The sequence below is a fragment of the Rhinoraja longicauda genome, chromosome 25 (assembly GCF_053455715.1).
Source record: "Rhinoraja longicauda isolate Sanriku21f chromosome 25, sRhiLon1.1, whole genome shotgun sequence".
NCBI classification, from domain to species: domain Eukaryota; kingdom Metazoa; phylum Chordata; class Chondrichthyes; order Rajiformes; family Arhynchobatidae; genus Rhinoraja; species Rhinoraja longicauda.
In genome coordinates, this window is record NC_135977.1 from 22,234,138 (window position 1) to 22,258,700 (window position 24,563).

Genomic DNA, 24,563 nt, shown 5'->3' on the forward strand with positions numbered 1-24,563 from the left:
TGGTTTGTTGCTCTTTGCTCTCTGCCTGTTGTAGTTTAGTTTAGAGATGCTGCATGGAAACTGTGGTATCTTCGGCCCACCGAGTCCACGTCGATCATCCATTCACACTAGTTCTATGTTATACCCCATTTTCGCATCCACTCCCTACAGGACAATTTACAGAGGCCAATTAACCTGCAAACCCGCACGTCTTTGGAATGTGGGAGAAAACTGGAGCACACAAATAGCACTCAAGGTCAGGATGGAACCAGGGTCTCTGGCATTGTGAGGCAGCAGCATGATTATGACTGTATGGCATGTGTTTGGCTTGGTTCCATTCATGTATAATATCTGATTTGAAGGAATAACAAGCAAGCAAAAGTTTGTTGCTGTATTTCAGTACATGTGACAATAACAAACCAATACCAAAATTGACTTGTTGTGATGCCTATAAAAATGAGACAGAGTGCTGGAGTAACCCAGCAGGTCAGGCAGCATCCCTGGAGAACATGGATAGGTGATGTTTTGGGTCTGAAGCCAGGTCTCAACCTGAAATATCACCAATCCATGTTCTTCAAGGATGCTGCCCGGCTTGATGAGTTACTCCAGCACTATTTTGCAAACCATCCTGGTTTCTACCTATTAAACACGGAACCTGCTTGTTACCTAGGGATTGCCTGTATATTGAGAAGCTGGAAAGTTTGAGCTGAAAGTTGAGGTGTTCTTGCAACTCAATGACCGCAAGGTGAGAGAACTGCACCCTGCCATTACCCTGGAAACGTGGAGGTTACACTGTATGCACCACAGGGATGTGCCTGGATATGGAGACCACGTGATATGTTAACTGTCTTCTCACCCTGAGGAGCCGAGAGAATTCTTTAGTACGCTCTTAGTGGAGTTAAATACCTGACTTATGTTCACCCCGTACATACCATCGAATGATTGGGAGATGGGTCGGATGGGGATGGATTTGCCGGCCACTGCGGGTTTCAGGCGTCCCGTGCCGGGTGGGAACGGAACATTTCCTCCTGGCTTCCCTTCCCACCACCCCTCACCTCAGCTCTGGAGCCACAATGGTCGGGGGTTGGGTGGAGCCGAGAGGAGCTGGGCAGACCACTCGCCGAGCCAGTGAGGCTGCTGGCGACCACTCTTCCCGCACCTGCTTGCTCTCCCTTTCATAACCAGGGTGCAGCGGTAGAGCCGCAGCCTCGTGGTGCCAGAGACCCAGGTTCAATCCTGACGGGTGCTGTCCATGCAGAATTTGCACGTTCTCCCGGTGACCGCGAGGGTTTTCACCAAAGACATGCGGGTTTGTGGGTTAATTGGCTTCTGTAAATCGCCCCTAGTCTGTAGGACCTAGAACTAATGTGAACGGGTGATGAATGGTGGTTGTGGACCTGGTGGATTGAGGGGCCTGTTTACACACTTTTTCTCTAAATTAAAACTAAACTAAATTTCTGCTGTCCTCTCCCACACACTCTTGTTAGTCATTTCCAACTTATGAACAGAACTCTGCGGACTTCCTGCAGCTGGGACGGATTACGTCCTCACCTTCTCCATCATGGTCTGGTTTGCCTCAGCCACCAAGCAAGACATCCGGAGGCTGCAGCGCATCATTCGATCAGCTGAGAAGGTTGTTGGCTGCAACCTTCCCCCCATCGACGAACTATACACTGCAAGGACCAGGAAGTGAGCGGGCAAGATCACCTCTGACCCTCTCATCCTGGCCACAAACTCTTTGAAGCACTTCCCTCTGGAAGGCGACTCCGGACTGTCAAAGCCACCACAGCCAGACATAAAAACTGCTTTTTTTCCCATGAGCAGTAGCTCTACTCAACAACCAAAAGTCTGTAGCCTCCTTGTGGTCTGGTATTTTATTTCATTCTTCACATGTTTAAATTATAATGTTTTATTTTTCATTGTCTACTGTATATCGTGTTGTTACTTGCGAGCAAAGCACCAAGGCAAATTCCTTGTGTATGTATGTGTGTGTGTATATATATATATATATAATATATAGCTAATAAAATGTATTCAATTCAATTCACTCTCGGAGCTCAGCCTGAGGAGTCAGCTATTATGTGAGACAAGTGCACACAGAGACGTTAAACTGTGGAGCTGTCCAGAGCAAGGCGAGAAAGTTGGACCAACAACAGGAAGTATCTGTGGGGAAACGTGATACAAAAGCAGAACAGGGAAAATACAGCGAAGGTTGCATTGAATTTGCAAATATTATGCACAGCCATAGTCTGCAGTCCCTTTTGACTCGGTCACTGTATATTGATAGCCAATGGATCTGGTTTCAACTGGACTGTTGTGTGCTGTGATCAGGTGTAAAACAAATACCCAGAGTATGGGAAATATTGTTTGTGATATGGATAGGAAAATCATTCAAACAATGAGCAGGTACACTGATAAATCTGTGGTGGATGAAATAATCTGTTCATGGACAGTTAATTTGGATATTTTATCGGGCAGCATTGTAGCACAGCTGGTAGAGCTACTGCCTCACAGCGCCAGAGACCTGGGTTCTTGTGGTTCTTTCTCCAGTGCTGTCTGTGTGGAGTTTGCATGCTCTCACTGTGCCTTCATGGATTTGCTCTGGGTTTCCTCCCACATTCCAAAGATGCATGTAGGTTAATTGGCCTCTGTAAATTACCTCTAGTGAGTCGGGAGTGAATGAGAAAGTGGGATAACACGGAACTAGTGTTAACAAGTGAGATGGCTGGCAAGGACTCGGTGGGCCGAAGGGCCTGTTTCCATGCTGTATCTCTAAACTAAAAATTTCTGTTTGACTTTTCATTTGTAAAGGAAGGATGCGACAGGTGACGCATGCAACTATGTTTGTTAAAACCTTAAAGACAACAGCATGTGAGTAAATGTTTCTGTGCATCGGCTTCCAGAGTCTTTGAGGAAATGCCGTCTGGTCCCACTGCACAAAAAGCTACAAGTGCTCCAGTATGTGTCGGGGAATGATATGGAGACATTCAAATTTCAGAAAAACATAGTGTTGCCTGGCCAATGCAATCTGTATCGGTCTTTGCAGTAACCCCTAACCACATCCTTTTCCTTACATCATTTCAGCATTTTAGGTGAACAATACATTGAGGATTAACAGACATTTTAGTTTCAAACTTTCAATAGACTCAGACATTTTTCTAACAAACTCCGTCATACAGTCCTGTAATCTGGCCAAAGTCAGGTGCATCTGTGAGCATGACAATTATTCGAATAAGAACAATTCTTAAAGAAAGAACTTCTGCTTTATCATATCCTTGAGTCGCTCTAAATGATTAATACGCAGAAGTTTTGAAATTTCACACAGTGGGTGGTGGCTATATGGAACGAGCTGTCAGAGGAAGTAGTTGAGTAGGAAAGAGGAAGTAGTTGAGTAGGAGCAGATGCTGGTTTAAATCGAAGGTAGACACAAAATGCTGGAGTAAATCAGCAGGGCAGGCAGCATCCCTGGAGAGAAGGAATGGGTGACGTTTTGGGTCAAGACCCTTCTTCAATCTGAAAAAGGGTCTCGACCCGAAACGTCACCCATTCCTTCTCTCCAGGGATAGAAACATAGAAAATAGGTGCAGGAAGGAGTAGGCCATTCGGCCCTTTGAGCCTGCACCGCCATTCAATATGATCATGGCTGATCATCCAGCTCAGTAACCTGTACCTGCCTTCTCTCCATACCCCCTGATCCCTTTAGCCATAAGGGCCACATCTAACTCCCTCTTAAATATAGCCAATGAACTGGCCTCAACTACCTTCTGCGGCAGAGAATTCCACAGACTCATCACTCTCTGTGTGAAGAAATGTTTTCTCATCTCGTTCCTAAAAGACTTCCCCCTTATCCTTAAGCTGTGACCCCCGGTTCTGAACTTCCCCAACATCAGGAACAATCTTCCCGCATCTAGCCTCTCCAACCCCTTAAGAATTTTATATGTTTCAATAAGATCCCCCCTCAGTCTTCTAAATTCCAGCAAGTATAAGCCCAGTCTATCCAGTCTTTCTTCATATGAAAGTCCTGCCATCCCAGGGATCAATCTGGTGAACCTTCTCTGTACTCCCTCTAAGGCTAGAATGTCTTTCCTCAGATTAGGAGACCAAAACTGTACACAATACTCCAGGTGCGGTCTCACCAAGGCCCTGTACAACTGCAGCAGAACCTCCCTGCTCCTATACTCAAATCCTCTTGCTATGAATGCTAACATACCATTCGCTTTCTTCACTGCCTGCTGCACCTGCACGCTTGTTTTCAATGACTGGTGCACCATGACACCCAGGTCACGTTGCATCTCCCCTTTTCCTAATTGGCCACCATTCAGGTAATACTCTGCTTTCCTGTTCTTGCCGCCAAAGAGGATAACCTCACATTTATCCACATTATATTGCATCTGCCATGCATTTGCCTACTCTCCTAATCTATCCAAGTCACTCTGCAGCCTCCTAGCATCCTCCTCGCAGCTAACACTGCCACCCAGCTTCGTGTCATCCGCAAACTTAGAGATGTTGCTTTCAATTCCCTCGTCCAAATCATTAATATATATTGTAAATAACTGGGGTCCCAGCACTGAGCCTTGCGGCACCCCACTAGTCACTGCCTGCCATTCCGAAAAGGACCCGTTTATTCCTACTCTTTGCTTCCTGTCCGCCAACCAATTCTCTATCCACCTCAACACTGAACCCTCAATACCATGTGCTTTAAGTTTGTACCCCAATCTTCTATGTGGGACCTTGTCGAAGGCCTTCTGAAAGTCCAGATATAACACATCGACTGGTTCTCCCTTATCCACTCTACTAGTTACATCCTCGAAAAATTCTATAAGATTCGTCAGGCATGATTTGCCTTTCATAAATCCATGCTGACTTTGTCCGATGATTTCACCACTTTCCAAATGTGATGCTATCACATCTTTAATAACTGACTCTAGCATTTTCCCCACTACCAATGTTAGGCTAACTGGTCTATAATTCCCCGTTTTCTCTCTCCCTCCCTTTTTAAAAAGTGGGGTTACATTAGCTACCCTAATGTAATAGGTACATTAGCTACCCTAATACCCTACCCTACAGGATGCTGCCTGTCCTGCTGAGTTACTCCAGCATTTTGTGTCTACAGAGGAAGTAGTTGAGGCAGGTACTATAAACAACGTTCAGATTTTGTACTTCAGAGATACAGCATAGAAACAGTCCCACTGTGTCCGCACGACCAGCAAACACCCTGTACACTAGCACTATCCTACACACTAGGGCGAATTTACAATCTTACCAAAGCCAATTAACCTCCAAAGCTGTATGTCTTTGGAATATGGACATTTATGTTTAAAAGACATTTGAACAACTACGTGGATAGAAAAGGTTTAGAAGGATATGAGGCAAATGCAAGCAGGTGGGACGAGTATAGATGGAGCACCTTGGGCAAATTGGACCGTAGTGCCTGTTTCAACAATATGACTCTTAATACCTATCGATTACACTATAAGATAAATGCAATGGCATTTATACCTATTGATAACCAGACCAACAAACAGTGAACATTATTTTCTTTTTAGTGGTATTGTTTTAAAAAGGAATCCTGTCAACGATACAAGAAAAAAACACTAGATGTGCCGTTGGATGTTTTATGTAGATGTCGAGCTAAATTTGGCCTCAGTTTATCTACTCCAAACCCCTGCTTGTAAACCCATGCCATCATGTTCAACCAGTAGATAGCACTTCTGACTTCTACAGCAGCCCTTCAATGCTCCACTCTCAAACTTCTTAGCTAGACAAGACAGCAGCACGTTTTCTGAGACTAAATATCTCAAAGAGGGTTGGGTGGTGCAATCATACTTAATGAAACATGCATTTAAAATTAATTAAGACAACATAAGAGTTTTCATTTTAATCTGAAGACATAAGACACTGCTGATGCTGGACAGGCACAAAGTGCTGGGGTAACTCAGTGGGTCAGGCAGCATCCCTGGAGAACATGAATAGGTGACTTTTTGGGTCGGGATCCTTCTTCAGACTCAATTAAAAAAATTCTCTGAATAGTTTAATAAAGACTGAATGGCAAATTTAGCTGTTTCCTCACGATTAGGATTGAATTTGTCATTTCCAGAAGACAAAACGGTTCTTACTAAATCAAGTTACTATGTTTAGGAGATGGCGTGTAGATGTTTTTTGAGTAGAATTGAGTAGCATGTGGCACAAATTAAACTAAATACAATAGACAAGTTGGAGTGTGTTCAGTTATTGGATTAAGATCTGTCATTGGATGAATGCATCATTTAAGAAACACGGTCAGAGATTAAATTACTATTTCCCATCTGTAAAACAAGCAAGCCTAATTTTTCTTGCGTATTTTTTTTTCTGATTAAGTTCATTCACAATCACATAATTTGCAAGCTTTATGACCTTCTGAGACCGTTTGGCTTAGACCGTGCTTCCAGAACTAAATTGCAGCAAGATATTTTCGAGGTGGGCTTTCTCCAGAAAGTGTTGCCACATATAACCTAAGCCAAAGGAAATCTCATATGACCAATGTTAACAAACCATCATGTAAAAGGAAATAACCACTTTAAAACAAAAGGCACAACCCTCTAAAGAGGAAACAACCAGTAAAAATGTCAATATTGATGCAATTTTAATATGTGTAGGAAGATAACTGCAGATGCTGGTTCAAAATTGAAGGTAGACACAAAATGCTGGAGTAACTCAGCGGGTCAGGCAGCATCTCGGGAGAGAATGAATGGGTGACGTTTCGGGTCGAGACCTTCAGTCTGAAGAAGGGTCTCGACCTGAAACGTCACCCATTCCTTCTCTACTAAGATGCTGCCTGACCCGCTGAGTTACTCCAGCATTTTGTGTACCTGCAATGTTAATATGTGATAAACACAAATTACAAATTCCTCTGCAACAAGCAAAACTGATCAAAGACTATTATTTGGCAGATACGAGGAATTGCAGATGATAGAATCTTCCGTGGAATGCAAAATGTAACTCAGCAGGTTAGGCGGCGTCTACGGAAGACATGGATAGGAGATTTCAGTTCGGGATCCTTCACATTCATTGGAGTAGGAGGGAGAAAGCTGGAAAAGAAGTGGGGGTGGGCCAAAGCTTGACAAACCATTAAAGCCAAAATGCTGGGATAACTCAGTGAGTCAGACAGCATCTTTGGAGAACATGGATGGGCGACATTTTAGATTGGGACGTTTCTTTAAAAATGTCGCCGATCCATGATCTCCACAGATGCTGCCTGGCCTGCTGAGTAATTCCAGCACTTTGACTTTTTTGGTAAAATGGCATTTGCAGTTCCTTGTGTCTGTGTCTGACAAACCGTTATTTAGCATAAGAAACAAATCTTCTCATAAACCATGCACAATCTACTATTTTTAACAGAACAAGGAACTGCAGGTGCTGGTTTCCAAAAAAAGACACAAAGTGTTGGAGTAAGTCAGCAGGTCAGGCAGCATTCCTGTAGCACATTTGTAGAGTTGCTGTCTTATAGAGCCAGAGACCTGGGTTCAATCCTGACTATGGGTGCTGTCTGCACCAAATTTGTGCGTTCACCCTGTGACACGCCACTGTGCTGCCCTTCTTTGCTCCTGATCCAAAACATCACCTATCCATGTTCTCCAGAGATGCTGCCTGACCCGCTGCATTACTCCTGCACTTTGTGAATTTTTGGAGACCAGCATCTGCAGTTCCTCGTTTCATTAAAAAATAGTAGATTCTACTCTGGTTTCCTCCCGCATTTCAAAGACCTGTGGGTTTGTAGGCTAATTGGCTTCTGTAAATTGTCTCTAATGTGCAGGATAGAACTGGTCTAAGGATGATCTCTGTATGGCCTGGACTTGTTGGGCCAAAGGGCCTGTTTCCACTCTATATCTCTAATACTAAATCTACGGGTCCAGATCAGAAATGTCACCTGTCCATGTTTTCCAGAGATGCTGCCTGGCCTGCTGAATTACTCTAGCACTTTGTGTCTTTTTTTAAACCATTTTTAAACTATTAATGGTGAAGAAGTGGGAGTGAAAGAGAAAAATCTTGAAGGAATTTACTGCAAATAGCACAGATGTGAAGGCAACGTTATGACTCACCTACACACAGATTGTATGTCGTTTATTTTTGTGAATGACCATTCTGGCCTTGGGCACGAGACAAAGTAATTACCAAAGGGATTAACAACATTCTTGTACCATGTAGTGAAATAACACCTGACTAAGTATTGCAAAATGACCTTTGCCATGTGATTCTTCAGAATCTGTGCTGTTTTACTCGTATCAAAATTGTTCTAGCAGATGAAAACAGTTTTGTGTTTAAATCATTGTGATACAACCAGCATATTTTTGGCAGCATAGTTTTAGGGCCTTTTTAGATTTAGAGATACAGCATGGAAACAGGCTCTTCGGCCCATTGTGCCCATGCCAACCATTCACACTAGTTCTGTTATCCCACTTTTGCATCGTATACACTAGGGGCAATTTACAGAAGCCAATTAATCTACAAACTCTCACGTCTTCGGGATGCGAGAGGATCCCGGAGCACACGGAGAAAACTTGTGCGGTCACAGGGAGAACATGCAAACTCTGCACAGACAGCACCCGATCTCTGACACTGTGTGGCAGCAGTTCTAACACAGTGCCGCCCTATCGTTTTGTCAAAGTTCAAAATGGTGTATGGCCTCAAACCGTCATTTAGTCCGTACTTCCTGTTCCTACCAAATGTAGCCTGGCTCAGACAGGAAATAGCTCTGTACTGCTTTCAAGCAACCTAAGTAACAACATCCAAATCACCCAGTGAATACAAGGTAGAAATGTTCCCTTTGTCACGTACACTCAACCCATTTGCATCACTGAGCTCAATGGAAACTAATTTCAGAATCTGAGTACAATATGTTTATACTATGATATTGTGTGCTTGTCATATGTCATTGACCAATTTTTAATGCTGATATTTTTACAATCTATGGCTAGTTTTATAAAATTATAATCTACGTGTTGCGCTTAACATCTGCTCTCTCCAATTCCAAGCACAAACATGAGTATATTAAAATTCCTCAATGACTCATTAAGATTATATTCTGGGTAACTAAGCAATCCAGAAAACACACAAACAGGCATTGATCTTGTACCAACCTTTGACCAACCATTACCAAGAAATTTCACAACCACCATGTATAGAATGAAGGGTGAGAGCAGAGAAACTTTCAATCTAAATTATTAATGCCAAAGTCAGAGAATTTACCTGAAAAATGAGAATTTCCAAGATCTAATTTGACTGCACAGCACAAAGTTCTGCCCATAGAGTTATAGAGCTGTGTAGACACAACCTGTCCATGCCGATCATGTTGGCTCGCTGAGCTCATCCCATTTGCCCCAAAGCCTTCTAAACCCTCACTAACAAAACCACAACAAATGGAGATAAAGGTTCCTCCTCCCTCGACTCTGTCCAGGGACTCCTTCAGTCCTTTCAGGTTAGGCAGAGGTTCACTTGCACCTCCTCTAACCTCATCTACTGTATCCGTTGTTCAGGTGTGAACTCTTGAACATCGGTGATACCAAACATTGACTGGGCGATCATTTCGCTGAACACCTTTGCTCAGTCCACCTGGAACTACCTGATCACCCGGTTGCTAAACACTTTAATTCTCCTTCCCATTCCCACACTGACCTTTCTGTCCCGGGTCTCCTCCATTATCAGAATGAGGCAAAACACAAAATGGAGGAACAGCATCTTATCGTATGAATATTAATTTCTCTAACTTCATGTAACCCCGGGATTCCCTCTCTCTCCATCCCTACCCCACCCAAGTCGCACCAGCTTCTCGTTTTCACCCAACAAACAGCTAACAATGGCCTGTTTCCTTTATCATCATTACATTTTTGCATATCTTTCATTCATTGTTCTTTATCTCTCTACATCATTGTCTATATCTCTTGTTTCCCTTTCCCCTGACTAGTCTAAAGAAGGGTCTCGACCCGAAACATCCCCCATTCCTTCTCTACAGAGATGCTGCCTGTCATGCTGAATTACTCCAGCTTTTTGTGTCTATCTTCAGTTTAAACCAGCATCTGCAGTTCAAGAATAAATAAAACATTGGTGCCACTTCTGCTCTGAAAAGTGGGAAGCTCTTTACTTATCAGCACTGCCATTTCTGCAACCCAATGTTTTCTTTGCATGCTGTACCAATACCATTTCAAATATGCAGGCAATAAGAGGCTGGTTCAATGATGTCAACTCTGACTGCAGCTCTGACTTACTGAGCAATCAATTATTTTTCCGTTATGTATCACCCACAACTTCCTCTTCAAATACTAAACTCAAGCTAGAATTTTCAAGCTTGTCACAAGTAAAAAGTACTTGTGAGAACTACATCTTCAGCGATGGAGAGGTCTCAAGCAGGTCAGGAATATTGTTCGGCAAGTCAAAATCAATACTCATCTACTAATGAATCTGAAATTTTATTTATCCAAATAATTGCTAATCTCATTAAGATGACAACGGATTCATTGTTGCATAATGATGAAACATTTCCTTTGCTTGAAACCAAATGCAACCGATGACACGATTCAGTGAAAAGGAAATGAAGGTGGGTGGCTATGTTCAGCCACAAAATATGGTAGAGTGATTGTGTTACCCCATTTCAGCAGGTTGAGTTGAAGTATCTCATTTGTGTCATGATTTTAATGTCTTGAAGGATTACAGAGAACAGAAGGGATGGGCATAAAAATAAAGTTAAAAAAATTAAAGATCTGCTTAACAAGTCTAAAAAAGTACACAAAATGCCAGAGTAACTCAGCGGGTCGGACAGCATCTTTGTAGAACATGGATATGTGATGTTTCGGGTCGCTCTGACCTATAGCCTGAAACTACACCTATCCATGTTCTCCTGAGATGCTGTCTGATTCGCTGAGTTACTCCAGCACCTTGTATCCTTTTGTGTAAACCAACATCTGCTATCGCTTGTTTCTAGCTTAGGCAGATGGTAGACTGGACACACGGAACTACAGATGCTGTTTTACAAAAAAAAGATTAAAAGTGCTGGAGTAACTCAGCAGGTCAGGCAACATCTCTGGAGAATGTCGATAGCCGTTGTCCACCATTTGTAAATCAAATCCCCTTCCCATCTATCCACCTTTGCACTTGCCGGGCTTTGTCCCACCCCCACCTCTCTTCCAGCTTTCTCCTTCCCCCCATCCCCATAGTCAGTCTGAAGAAGGGTCCTGGCCTGAAACATTGCCTATCCATGTCTTCCAGAGGTGCTGGCTGATCCACTGAGTTATTCCAGCACTTTAGTACCTTTTGATGGTAGACTATGCTTGCTATGAACTAGTGTATAGGATGAACTCAAATTTATGGAGAGTGGAGCAAGGAAAGAAAAGGCCTATATGATGGTTTCAGCAGTAGATGAGCAGAGATGGGGCAGATTTGCCAATACAGATAAACTCCTTGCCCTTTTTGGCGGTGATGGTAGAAATTAGTTTAAGACAGTACTTTATAATGGAGAACAAATTCTTAGTTACAATAGGAAGCGATTTTGCCCAACAAGAATGGAACAATAGAACCTGGTTGGACTTTGGTCCAAATAAATGTGACAGTGAAAGAATAATTCAATTATTTGGACCGAGGGGAGTAGTTTACTTTAGTTTAGTGAGTAGAGATTAGGTGTATACACATGACCATTATGTATTAGTTTAAATGAGGAATTGGCCACCAAAGATGCAAGTTAAGATGTGGCTCTGAGAAAAAGTATTGTGGGGACCAAATGCCAAATGACAGCTGAAATTATAGAAGTAAAATGGCGTGAACTTCTTCTCAGACTATGCAAAAGAGGAAGAGCTTTTTTTTCAAGGAGGATGTGGGTGGGGTATGATACCAAGAAATGATCAGAGGAAGCCCTATTCTATAGCACGGAATGAAAAGAATTATCAAAGCAACTAACACATTCTTATGAAAGCTGACCTCTTTCATTGTCCTATGGAAATTATTCAAGGTGGTTTCTGTTTAATACCTTCGATAGATGCTCCTAAATGTAAAGTTTTGATGCTTCACATCGCCTTGATGCTCCTAAATGTAAAGTTTTATAAACGGGAAAATAAGAAGTAAATTTTCTAAGTTTGTTACATTTTGTTATTTTAAACAAAACCACTTTATTACCGGATGGTGAAATATTTTCTTTGCAAAGACCTAATTGCACAAACTCAAAATCATCAAATATCTTATCTATTTTAACAGGCATAAAGGCTCATGGAAAATTAACTATGTACCTATAGACAAATGATTAAATCTTAATATCTATTTCCTTTTTTGAACCTACATCTGGTATACAAGAATTTTTGAAAATTTAACAAAAAGTTAATATCAAAAGTTAATATTATGTTTGTTTATTCTTACTTTAAGCAAATTATGCATCTGTAATTACAGAAGTTGATCCTGATTTAGTTTAGATTAGTTTAGAGATACAGCGCGGAAACAGGCCCATCGAGTACGTGTCGACCAGCAATCCCCGTACAATAAAATCATCCTACATACTATGGACAATTTCCAATCTTTACCTAAGCCAATTAGCCTACAAACCTGTACATCTTTGGAGTGTGAGAGGGAACGGGAGCACCTGGGGAAAACTCATGCAGTCAAGGGGAAACGGTACAAACTCTGTACAGACAGCACCCATAGTCAGGATCGAGCCCAGGTCACTGGTGATGTAAGGCAGCAAATCTACCACTGCACTACCATGCTGCCCTTAAAGCATTTTTATTTACTTTGCAATTTAAGAACAAACAAAAATATGATCAGTTTTAATGTAGCACAAACTTCACATGAGTTTTACCCAGCAAAATCACATGTGGGCAGATGACCAACAGATTGTTTAAAGAAGTAAATTGACAGAATGAGAGAGTGGTAAATGTAGGAAGGGAAATCATGGAGATAAGGGCCATGGTAGCTGATAGGATTGGCACCAATGGTTGAATGATTTTTGAGATAGCTTGTGAGATCTTGTAAGTGAGGCTGACACTGAGACCTGATTTAGTTAGTGAGGTCAGAAGTAATGGACAGAAAAGATATTATGCTAATTGGAAATAGGCAACAAAGTTTTGATTGACCTTGAGCATATGGACAGCAGAATATGTGATTGTCAGAGGTAACACGTGGTGTCAAGAACAGATGAGTTGGGCAGGGTTAGCATCAGGTAATGTTACGTTTGTGATATTGGACAGTTTAAGTTCATGTCGTGATACATAATTTCAGCAATAGACTGGTTCCACCAAGATGCAGGACAGTACGCCACAGGAGATCCTCCTTCCCTGTGGCTATCAAACTGTACAACTCCTCATCTTCTGTCGTGGGGTAGACTGAGACAGACTCTCTCCCCCCCACCCCACCCCTCCATCCCCAATCCTTTCCACTCGTCACTTTAATTTCATGTTTCTTGTATTTTGTGTTTTTATTGACTTTTGGCAGATCAATTTCCCTTCTGGGATAAATAAAGTTCTATCGTATTGCATAATCAAAAGCTCTGAGAATTCCTATCAGGTTCAGGAGCTAGAATTTTGAAATTAGTTTACAATCTTTGACCAAAGGTGGAATTTTAACAAGTATTTTTTCCAATCTCAACGAGGACATTGGCACCAATGATGGTATGATTTGATTTGACTGGATAGCACGCAAATAAAAGTTTTTCACTTTATTGTGACAATAATAAACCAGTCCTAATACCAATTGCAGTAATTGAAATAAGCAGATTTGAAATCCAATGCTCTCATTTCTGACCCTGCTTTCAGTGTGAAGTGTGTTGATTGGTGATTTAACAGGATAACATTTTGAGTTAAAGTTTACCCAAACTGGAATAATTTGAAGGATCTTACCTGCCGTGTCATATAGAGTCAAGGTGACTTTCTTGTTCCTAATTGTGATATCGGTCATATACTTCTCGAACACTGATGGAGCGTATTGCTAACAGCAAAACATGGAATGAAGAAACGGAAAATGGAGATTTTTAAAACGAACGAACAAGCTTATTAATGCCATATCCTATTGTCCAACATGAATCGCTGAATAGGATTTCCTATTAATACTTTAAAGTGGAAATGTCTGACCTCATTCTAAATCAATCCAAAATAAAAGAACCACCTGATTTTTTTTTAGTTGGACTTGTGTGACGGCTGTAAATCAAACTGGGAGCACCAACTTGTTGAAGGATACAAATCAAATGGTTCAATGATTTCTTTGTTATCACGTGTACTCAGGTACAGTGAAATACTTTTTTCAAAGTACAGCACAGTAACTTTGCTCCAGAACGCTAAACTCAAGTTGCACTTGTGGAGCGTGAGGCAGGCCCTTCGGCCCATTATGTCCATGCCAACCATTAGGCACTCAGTTATATTAATCCTACACAAAGCAATTTATTCTCCCCATCAACGTCATGCAATCTCCCAAAGTCAAGTATGATGGGTCTTTTCTGAGGGTCGGGATGGCTGAAGAGGCCAATTCTGGGGCCAGAGACTTTATGTCCCTCCAGGTGGATGTCAATGCCTTGTACCTTTTAACAGGAAGAGACTGTTGCCCTGGTTGAAAACCTTCATTTTAAATGCCCCTTTCCCTGCCTTGGGTTGTAAGGGGACTTTGTGGCTGAGGTTAATTATCTCAAGATGGGAGGGAGTCATAGAGTTTCAGAGGACAGAAACAGACCCCTCACCACCATGTCCCAGCACTTCCTGTATGGGACATGACATTCAGTAAATCAGAGAATTGAAAGAACAATGGCGAAATCTAATTCTTTCCAATTTGGCATCCATCGACAAATATTTATTGGCAGGGAAAACAATAGAAGCAGTAAATCCTTGTTTATATTTATCGACCACCCTGACACACCCCACCTACTCCACACTTCCTTGCAAGGCCGAGGTTCTAACATGTTCAGCCACCACTGTATGTGCGGAGTTTGTATGTTCTCCCTGTGACTGTGGGTTTCTTCCGGCTGCTCCGGTTTCCTCCCACATCCCAAACATGCGTGGCTTTGTTGCTTAATTGGCCTCTGTAAAATTTTCCCTAGTGTGTAGAGAGTTGATAAGAAAGTGGGACAACAGAACTTGTGTGTAGGAAGGAACTGCTGGTTTATACCAAAAATAGACACAAAATGCTGCAATAACTCAGCGGGTCAGGCAGCATCTCTGGAGAAATGGAATAGGTGACGTTTCAGGTCTGAACCCTTCTTTAGACTGAAAGTAGAGGTGGGGGGGAAGGGGGGTAACTGGAGGCGAGAAAAGTCCAGAAAAATCAGGGCTGGTAACAGAAGACCTCAGGAAGGGTGGAGTTCACAATTGCATAACAAGTGTGAACGGGTGATCAGCATGGACTCGATGGGTCAAAGAGCCTGCTTCCGTACTGCATCTCTAAACAAAAACTAAAAAAACACTGTCCACTCAACTAATGTGGCACACATCAGCTGAAGTTGCAGTTTGTGGCAAAAGTTGTTTTAGTTTAAGCACAAAGGGTATCTGTTTGCAGATGCTGCCTGCTCATTGTCCACTTTTCCCTGTGGTCGTGGCTTGTCATGAATTTAACAACTGGGACTTGAAATTGACACCAAATCTGGTGACTCTGTATACTGTCAGTGGTACAACTGCTGTACACTCTGGGATGGTTATCTAAGATGTGTTTAAGTGCTTATGTATGGTGATACCTGTACTGAACTGTATACAAATATGGATTTCACTGTACCTCGGTACATGTGACAAATAAAGTTCCATTGATACCATTGATCTGCTGGTGATTTCAGATACAATTTTCTTTTTTTAAAAGCAACCTATTGCACTTAGAGTAGTTTATCTTCTCAATGGTATCAATTGCAGTTTGAAAATTGAATATATATGGATAAAAGGAGCAAGTCTCCCCCACCCCCTGTATCTTTACCCATCCTTGAGTCCCATATTTCTGTATATCCCCCTGCTTCCCCTCCCTCCTGTCCCCTTCCACCCCTACATAGTATATACTCCTCCCTTCAACCTTACATTTCACTCCCCTCCTTATCTGACACCATTTTGACACCTTGTCACCTCTGGCCTTTGTCACCTACTCTAAATTATGCCCCACGTTTGAGTGTAAATGTACTGCGAGTCGTGATCCAGAATTTGCATGAACAACAGTGGCGGGTTAACGGCATTCCAAGTCAGGTTGTGCTTGTTGGCACATGCACAAGTGAACTACAGGTACAATGAACCTCTTGTCTTCAGCAAACCCACAATAATTTGCGGCGCGGAAGAAAAGATGCGAGTTTGATGAGAGATCTGCCAACGGCCTCTAAACAAACAGGGTCCACCAGTCGACATCCCAGTGAATGTGAAGATATTGTTAGATTTATGCGCTAAATATGAACAGGCCACCAGATAATTAGGAGTTCTCTGTCCTCACCCTCGCCTCACTTTTCCAAGCTTTCTCCCCCCTACTCCAACCACTATGAAGAAGGGTCCTGACCTAAAACGTCGCTCGTCCATTCATCCCGTAGATGCTGCCTGACTGGCTGAGCTCCTCCAGCTTTGCATTTGGCAAAATAACAACTGGATTATTGAAGTTGCAGTCCAGTAGAGGGGCACGCTACTTTGGCAGTTCCATTTAAGAAGCTTTCAGATAGTCACATGGATATGCTGGGAATGGAGGGGAATAAATCATGTGCTTGCAGAGGTGATTAGGTTAATTGCCATCAAGAAGAAACGAGGAACTGCAGATGCTGGTTTACAAATCTACACAAAAAGCTGCAGTAACTCAGCAGATCAGGCAGCATCTCTGGAGAACATGGATAGATGACGTTTCGGGTCGGGAGTTACTGAGTTACTCCAGCACTTTGTGCCTTAATTTGTCATCACATTCGGCATGGACATTATGGGCCGAAGGGCCTGTTCCTGTGCTATACAGCTCTATGGATGTTTTCAATTTAAACTTAAACAGTTAATTTCATTACCTCCTTTCTCTCTCCATTCTGTTTGTTATATTATTTAATTCTTTGATATCTTTCTTTCCCTAAATTAATGAATGAGTAATGTTTACGCAGGTGCTGTTCACTTTGTATTTCTTCTGCCTCCAGACGTCATTAGATAAAGAGATGATCTGTTGATCATGTCGTTTACCAATGGCCCAGCTACACTCGTAACCGCACTGCATGATTATTAATCAGCACTTGTACTATAATTTGGCATCAAATTAATTGGAACTGAAAGGTGAGAAGAAAACAATCAATCTTAAGGTGAGGGGTTTAATGTGAAGGAAAGATTTAATAGGAACAAGAGGAATAACCTTTTCATACAAAGGGTGGTGAGTGTACGGAACGAGCTGCCGGGGGTGATAGTTGAGGCAGGAACTACCGCAACTTTTAAGAAACATTCAGACAGGTACATGGATAGGACAGGTTTAGAGGGATATGGGCAAATGCAGGCAGGTGGGACCAGTGTGGATGAGACATGTCGGTCAGTGTGCGCAAGTTGGGCCGAAGGGCCTGCGTTCGCGATGTTTGACTCTATGATTATGAATCTAAGCACATGCTTTCAGATGCTTTGCTCTGAGAAATGATGGGTCTCTCTATATGATGATTCGTGGCATGTGTACCTCTGACTCAGAAGGTTCAAATTCCACATTGGGGACGTAAGCAGAAAAATCTAGGTTAGCATTTCCCCTGGTGAGACTCAGGAAGTCAGATGCATTAACTTTCAAATCTCTGTTATTCAAATGACTGAGTCTGCATCGATTCCGTGTTGGTACAATTATATCTGGTTTGTGCTATAGAACAGAGACAATGCCACTCAGGAACAGACCCTTTGGCTCATAATGTCCAGGCTGAGCATGTTGCCAAGTTAAATTAATCTCTGCTAGCTGCACATGAACCATATCCCTCTATTCCCTGCATATCTAAAACCCTCTTAAATGCCACTGTCATTCAAGCTCTTAAAATAAAGATTCCAGTGGAGAAAAGATCATTAAAGAGAGTGCAACTTGAGAGGGTGATGATTTAACCTGTAACAACACTGACCTCCACACCTCTGTAACCAGCTTCATTTCATTTGTAACTGGGGCATGGCATTTTGATTTTGAGTACTTTCCCAGAAACAAATGTTTCTTTCTTACAAGAAACCCTCCAGACTCTTTCTTCTCTGGTATTTCTTTCTGAAGGGGGGGGGGGGGGGGGGGAGCCTGGCAAGTGATAGGTGGATATAAGTGGGGGGTTTGATTGACAGATGGGTGGGACAAAGGATAGAAGTAAAAAGGAGACATAATGGTGTCAGATAAGGAAAGGAGGAGTGAAATGTAAAGCTGGTAGGATGGATATGGGTGGGAGGGGTGGGGATGCGGGGGTGAAATAGATGTCGAAAGTACTAATACCAACAATAAATATCAAAGTGAATGATTCGGACAGATATGTTTAGGCATATGCTCTGCTGCTAAGCAATATTGGATATTATTTATTGTAAAAGAGAAAAAAAAAACGATTCTGAAGAAAGGCCCTGACTTGAAATGTCGCCTGTCCATTCCCTCCACAGACACTGCCTGACCCGTTGAGTTCCTCCAGCACTTTGTGTTTTACTCAAGACTCCAGCATCTGCAGTTCCCCCTATCTCCAAAGTAGACTTTATCATTTTGTTTTTATTTTAGTTTAGAGATACAGCATGGAAACGGGCCCTTCGGCCCACCATATCCATGCCGACCAACAGTAGTTCTATCTGTACATTAGTTCTATCCTACACATCAACAAACTTGCACGTCTTTGGAATGTGGGAGGAAACCGGAGGTCTTGGGGAAAACCCACGCGGTCACTGGGAAACGTGCAAACCCCACACAGACAACATCGTGGTCTCTGGTCCTGTAAGGCAGCAACCAGAACCAGAACTCTACCACTGCGGCACTGTGCCGTCCTGTTGTAACATAGTTTCTCTGCACGTTTCCATTCCATTTATCGCTGCCATCTCTTTGATAATTCCACCCCTTCGAGATGAGTTAATGTCCCGCTGGACAAATCACTGCTGAGCAGCCTGGCTATGTGTGTGGCTATGTGTGTGGCTGTGTGTGGCTATGTGTGTGGCTATGTGTGTGCCCTGCAGACTGCACCTCCACACTCCAGTGATAGATTATAACTTCACGTTTTCTCTGCGACGTGTATACGGTGCGGCATGCAGAAAGTTCGCCAATATCACAACTTAAATGTTTGCAGGGTGATCTCCCATGATGGCTTCTATTGAATTAATACAAAGGTATAAATAATCTGTCTATATTACTTTGGTCTATATGAAAAACCTGTATCAAAACCATCTATTTAGCTCCACGGAAAAGGGGTATCCTGACATATGGCCCAATCGCGGGCAAATCGGACTAGTCATAGAGTCAGGCAGCGTGGAAACAAGCCCTTCAGCCCAACTTGCCCACGCCGCTCAACTTGCCCACGCCGACCAACATGCCCCATCCACACTAGTCCCACCTGCCCGCGCTTGTCCGGTGCCCTCTAAACACATCTAACTAGCAATGAACTAACATCTATAACCAGCTTAGGTGGGGCATCAAAAGTGACGGGGAGACAGCAGGAGAATAGACAATAGGTGCAGGAGGAGGCCATTCGGCCCTTCGAGCCAGCACCACCATTCAATGTGATCATGGCTGATCATTCTCAATCAGTACCCCGTACCTGCCTTCTCCCCATACCCCCTGACTCTGCTATCCTTAAGAGCTCTATCCAGCTTAACAGAGAATGGGGTTAAGAGAAAAATAGAACCAATGGCGGAGCAGACTGGATGGGCCGAATGGCCCAATTCTGCTCCGATTTCTTATGATCTCGATCGGCATGGACGAGATGGGCCGAAGAGTCTGTGACTGAATGTCTCAGGGCGCTTGCCACCGGTATCACAGCACTATGTTTATCCGCCGTTACATGAGATGGTTAGGACCCAACATTCATTCAACTTACTTCTGGGAAGTCCCCTTTGGCGAACACCATGAGCAAGGACGTTTTCCCACAGCCTCCATCCCCAACTATCACAATCTTCAGCTCGTTTCCACCGGTCGCGGCCGAGTTCCGATCATGGCCATTTGCCACGGCCATGGTAAAGACAATCAATTGGCTTTCCCTCCACTGAAGTGCAATCGGTTCCTGGAAATCGCGCACAAATTCACCCAGGGCATGAATGTGACAAGTGGCGGCACATCTGCTGACAGTACAACCAACCGTACTGGAGTTGGTGGATCACAGGCTTCGCGGGACTTTGAAATATCTCTGAGCCCTTCTTTGTCACCGTTTTCGCGCTTATGGCGATTTGAGCTGTCTTGTCCTTGGTGGCCCGGAAGGATGTGGGAAACTACTGTGCTGTATGTAGCACGGTGTGCGAGTAGGTGCTGGCGTCTCAAGGACCCTCCCTGTCCGAGTTACCCCGCCTCGCTGAAGCAATCACACGCTGCTCTGAGCTGCTCTGAACTCAGACAGGGACGCCTCCCCTTGTTTTAATTGGTTTCCATTGTGTGTTAACCGTTTCTCTGCCGTGTGGCCTTTGGAAAACATAAAAGCTCACCGAAATCACAAATAATGTATAAATGGAACTTACAAAGGGCCGCCTTACAAAAGTGCTGGAGTAACTCAGCGGGTCAGGCAGCATCTCTGGAGAACATGGATAAAGTCAAAGTCACACAGCGTGGGAAGAGGCCCTTCGGTCCAACTTGCCCATGGCGACCAACATATCCTATCTACACTAGTCCCATCTGCCTGTGTTTGGCCCATATCCCTAGATGTGTCGGTCCAAATGTTTTTTAAACGTTGTGAAGATACACGCCTCAACTACTCCCCCCCCCCTCCCCCCTCCCCCCCTCCTCCCACCCGGCAGCTTGTTCCACTCCGATTCCCATTAAATCTTTCCTCCCTCGTTTTAAACCTATGTCCTCTGGCTCTTGATTCCCCTACTCTGGGTTAAACATTCTGTGCATTTACCTCATGATCTTATAAACAGCTGACGTTTCGTGTCGAGACCCGTTCAGGATGATAAGAACTGGTTCTACCAAGCAACATGTGCAGTTTCTTGTTTCTGCAAGATATTGCCTGATCTGCTGAGCTCCTCCAGCAATGCAGTTCCTCGGACGCTGGAATCTTGAGCAAAACACAAAGCGATGGAGAAACTCAACAATTGTTTGGAGAGGGGCCCCGTTCGGAAACGCCAACTATTCATGTTCTCCAGAGATGCTGAGTTACTCCAATACTTTATGAGTCTTTATCTGTGGAAGGAATGGACAGGCGGTGTTTTTGGTCGGGGCTCTTCTTCATTCTGCATAAATAAACACGATTCTATAAAAGGCAGGCACAAGGGACTGCAGATGCTGGAATCTAAAGCAAAACACAAAAAAAACCCAAAGTGCCGGAATAACTGAGCGTAGAAACAACGAACTGCTGGTTTATACCAAAGATAGACACAAAGCGTTGGAGTAACTCAGCGGGTCAGACAGCATCTCAGGCATACACCCACCACCCTTTGTGTGAACAAGTTATCCCCAGGTTCCTATTAAATCCCCCCCCCCCCCCCCCCCTCACCTTAAACCTATGTCCTCTGATTCTCGATTCCCCTACCCTGGGCAAGAGACTGTGCGTTTACCCAATCTATTCCTTTCATTATTTTGTACACCATGATTTTGTAATAAATGTTTTTTTTATTTTAAGGCTGAAATCCACGAAGTTCCATAGAGCACTTTAACGAGATCACACGAGCAAAGAGGTTTCTGTCTTTGATCCCAGGCACACCCACTTCGTGGGAATTTGACATTTAACGCCCTGAAACTATGACTGTTCCAAGCGGGAGGGGTTCTTCACTGGGCAATGTACTAAACTTCAGAGTTGCTTAACCTCGCTTAGAGTCATAGAGTGATAGAATGTGGAAACAGGCCCTTCGGCCCAACTCGCCCACACCGGCCTACATGTCCCAGCTACACGTCCCATCTGCGTGCGCCTGGTCAATATCCCTCCAAACCTGTCCTATCCGTGTACCTGTCCAACTGCTTCTTCAACGATGGGATAGTCCCAGCCTCAACTACCTCTGGCAGCTTGTTCCATTCACCCACTACCCTCTGTGTTAAAACGTTACCCCTCGGATTCCTACTAAATCTTTTCCCCTTCACCTTGAGCCTATGTTCTCTGGTCCTCGATTCCCTTACTCTGGGCAAAAGACTCTGTGCATCTACCTGATCTATTCCTCTCATGATTTTATACACCTCTATAAGATCACCCCTCATCCTCCTGCGCTCAAATGAATAGAGACCCAGCCTACTCAACCTCTCCCTATAGCTCACACCTTCAAGACCTGGCAACATCTTCGTAAATCTTTTCTGAACCCTTTCAAGCTTGACAATATATTTCCTATAACATGGTGCCCAGAACTGAACACAATATTCTAAATGCGGTCTCACCAACGTCTTATCGTTGGGCCGAAGGGCCTATTTAGAAACATAGAAACATAGAAAATAGGTGCAGGAGTAGGCCATTCAGCCCTTTGAGCCTGCACCGCCATTCAATATGATCATGGCTGATCATCCAACTCAGTATCCCGTACCTGCCTTCTCTCCATACCCCCTGATCCCTTTAGCCACAAGGGCCACATCTAACTCCCTCTTAAATATAGCCAATGATCTGGCTTCAACTACCTTCTGTGGCAGAGAATTCCACAGATTCACCACTCTCTGTGTGAAAAAAACCCTTCTCATCTCGGTCCTAAAAGACTTCCCCCTTATCCTTAAACTGTGACCCCTTGTTCTGGACTTTCCCAACATCGGGAACAATCTTCCTGCATCTAGCCTGTCCAACTGCTTAAAAATGTTGTACGTTTCTATAAGATCCCCCCTCAATCTTCTAAATTCCTGCCAGTACAAGCCGAGTCTATCCAGTCTTTCTTCATATGAAAGTCCTGCCATCCCAGGAATCAATCTGGTGAACCTTCTCTGTACTCCCTCTATGGCAAGAATGTCTTTCCTCAGATTAGGAGACCAAAACTGTACGCAATACTCCAGGTGTGGTCTCACCAATGCCCTGTACAACTGCAGCAGAACCTCCCTGCTCCTATACTCAAATCCCCTCGCTATGAATACCAACATACCATTCGCTTTCTTCACTGCCTGCTGCACCTGCATGCCTACTTTCAATGACTGGTGTACCACGACACCCAGGTCTCGTTGCATCTCCCCTTCTCCTAATCGGCCACCATTCAGATAATAGTCTGCTTTCCTGTTCTTGCCACCAAAGTGGATAACCTCACATTTATCCACATTATACTGCATCTGCCATGCATTTGCCCACTCACCTAACCTATCCAAGTCACGTTGCAGCCTCCTAGCATCCTCCTCACAGCTAACACTGCCCCCCAGCTTCGTGTCATCCGCAAACTTGGAAATGTTGCATTCAATTCCCTCGTCCAAATCATTAATATATATTGTAAATAGCTGGGGTCCCAGCACCGAGCCTTGCGGTACCCCACTAGTCACTGCCTGCCATTCTGAAAAGGACCCGTTTATTCCTACTCTTTGCTTCCTGTCTGCCAGCCAGTTCTCTATCCACATCAATACTGAACCCACAATACCGTGTGCTTTAAGTTTGCATACTAATCTCTTATGTGGGACCTTGTCGAAAGCCTTCTGGAAGTCCAGATATAACACATCCACTGGTTCTCCCTTATCCACTCTACTAGTTACATCCTCGAAAAATTCTATAAGATTCGTCAGACATGATTTACCTTTCATAAATCCATGCTGACTTTGTCCAATGATTTCACCACTTTCCATGCTGTAGGATTCTATCACCGCTTTAAATTCTGTAATAATGTCAAGTTGACAAACATAGAGCAAAACACAAAGTGCTGGAGGAACTCAGCAGGTCAGGCAGCATCTGTGGAGGAAATGGACAGACGCCGTTTCGGATCGGTAACCTTCCTCAGACTGAAACATCGTCTGTCCATTCCCTCTACAGATGTTGCCTGACCCGCTGAGTTCCTCCAGCACTAATTCGCGGACGCTGCTGGATTGACGGTGTTTATTGCTTTTATTTCAGATGACTTCAGATTTTCATGAATGCATTTTTTTTTCTGGGGGGGGGGGGGAGTTTTAGGGATACAGAATGGAAACTCAGCCCACCGAGTTCACGCCGACCATCGATCACACAGTTCTGTCTAATGTTTGAATTATCCGTCTCGCGTGAATAGGGAAACGGCAACGGAATAGGGAAATGTCACCCATTCCTTCTCTCCAGAGACGCTGCCTGTCCTGCTGAGTTACTCCAGCATTTTGTGTCTATCTCCCGTTACCAGTGGTCCTGTACCAGTGTGACCTAAACAAAATAGTTTGTTTTTTACCTAATCCCACATTAAAATCCCTCCGTGGAAAAGGTCAGCCTGCGGTCAGCTCTGGCGGTGGTTTTCAGGATCAGTGAATTGATACACTGGAATTTCTCAACTTTAAATATCATCTCTGTGCACACTATTGTGTTTACAGGCCTGTTTGCTGCCGCAAGAATGTAATTGTTCCATTGTCATAAGGTCATAAGTGATAAGAACAGAAGTAGGACATTCGGCCCATCCGCTCTACTGTGTCATTCAATCATGGCCGAT

General features: G+C 43.6%; 1 protein-coding gene across 3 annotated transcripts in view; it reads right to left on the minus strand.

Moving 5' to 3' along the window:
- The window catches only part of rhof (ras homolog family member F), a 48,849-nt gene that overhangs the window by 12,777 nt on the left and 11,509 nt on the right, over positions 1–24,563 (minus strand). Inside the window, exons 1-3 of one of the 3 annotated variants that reach the window (XM_078421662.1) lie at positions 20,535–20,583; positions 19,904–20,086; positions 13,827–13,914 (exon numbers count right to left, since the gene is read on the minus strand). In XM_078421662.1, the coding sequence (XP_078277788.1) occupies positions 13,827–13,914; positions 19,904–20,038 (223 nt within the window). In that variant the 5' untranslated portion in view covers positions 20,039–20,086; positions 20,535–20,583. Of the gene's footprint in view, positions 1–13,826; positions 13,915–19,903; positions 20,353–20,534; positions 20,584–24,563 lie in introns of those variants that run through there. The other 2 variants (XM_078421661.1, XM_078421660.1) reach the window with 2 other exon arrangements.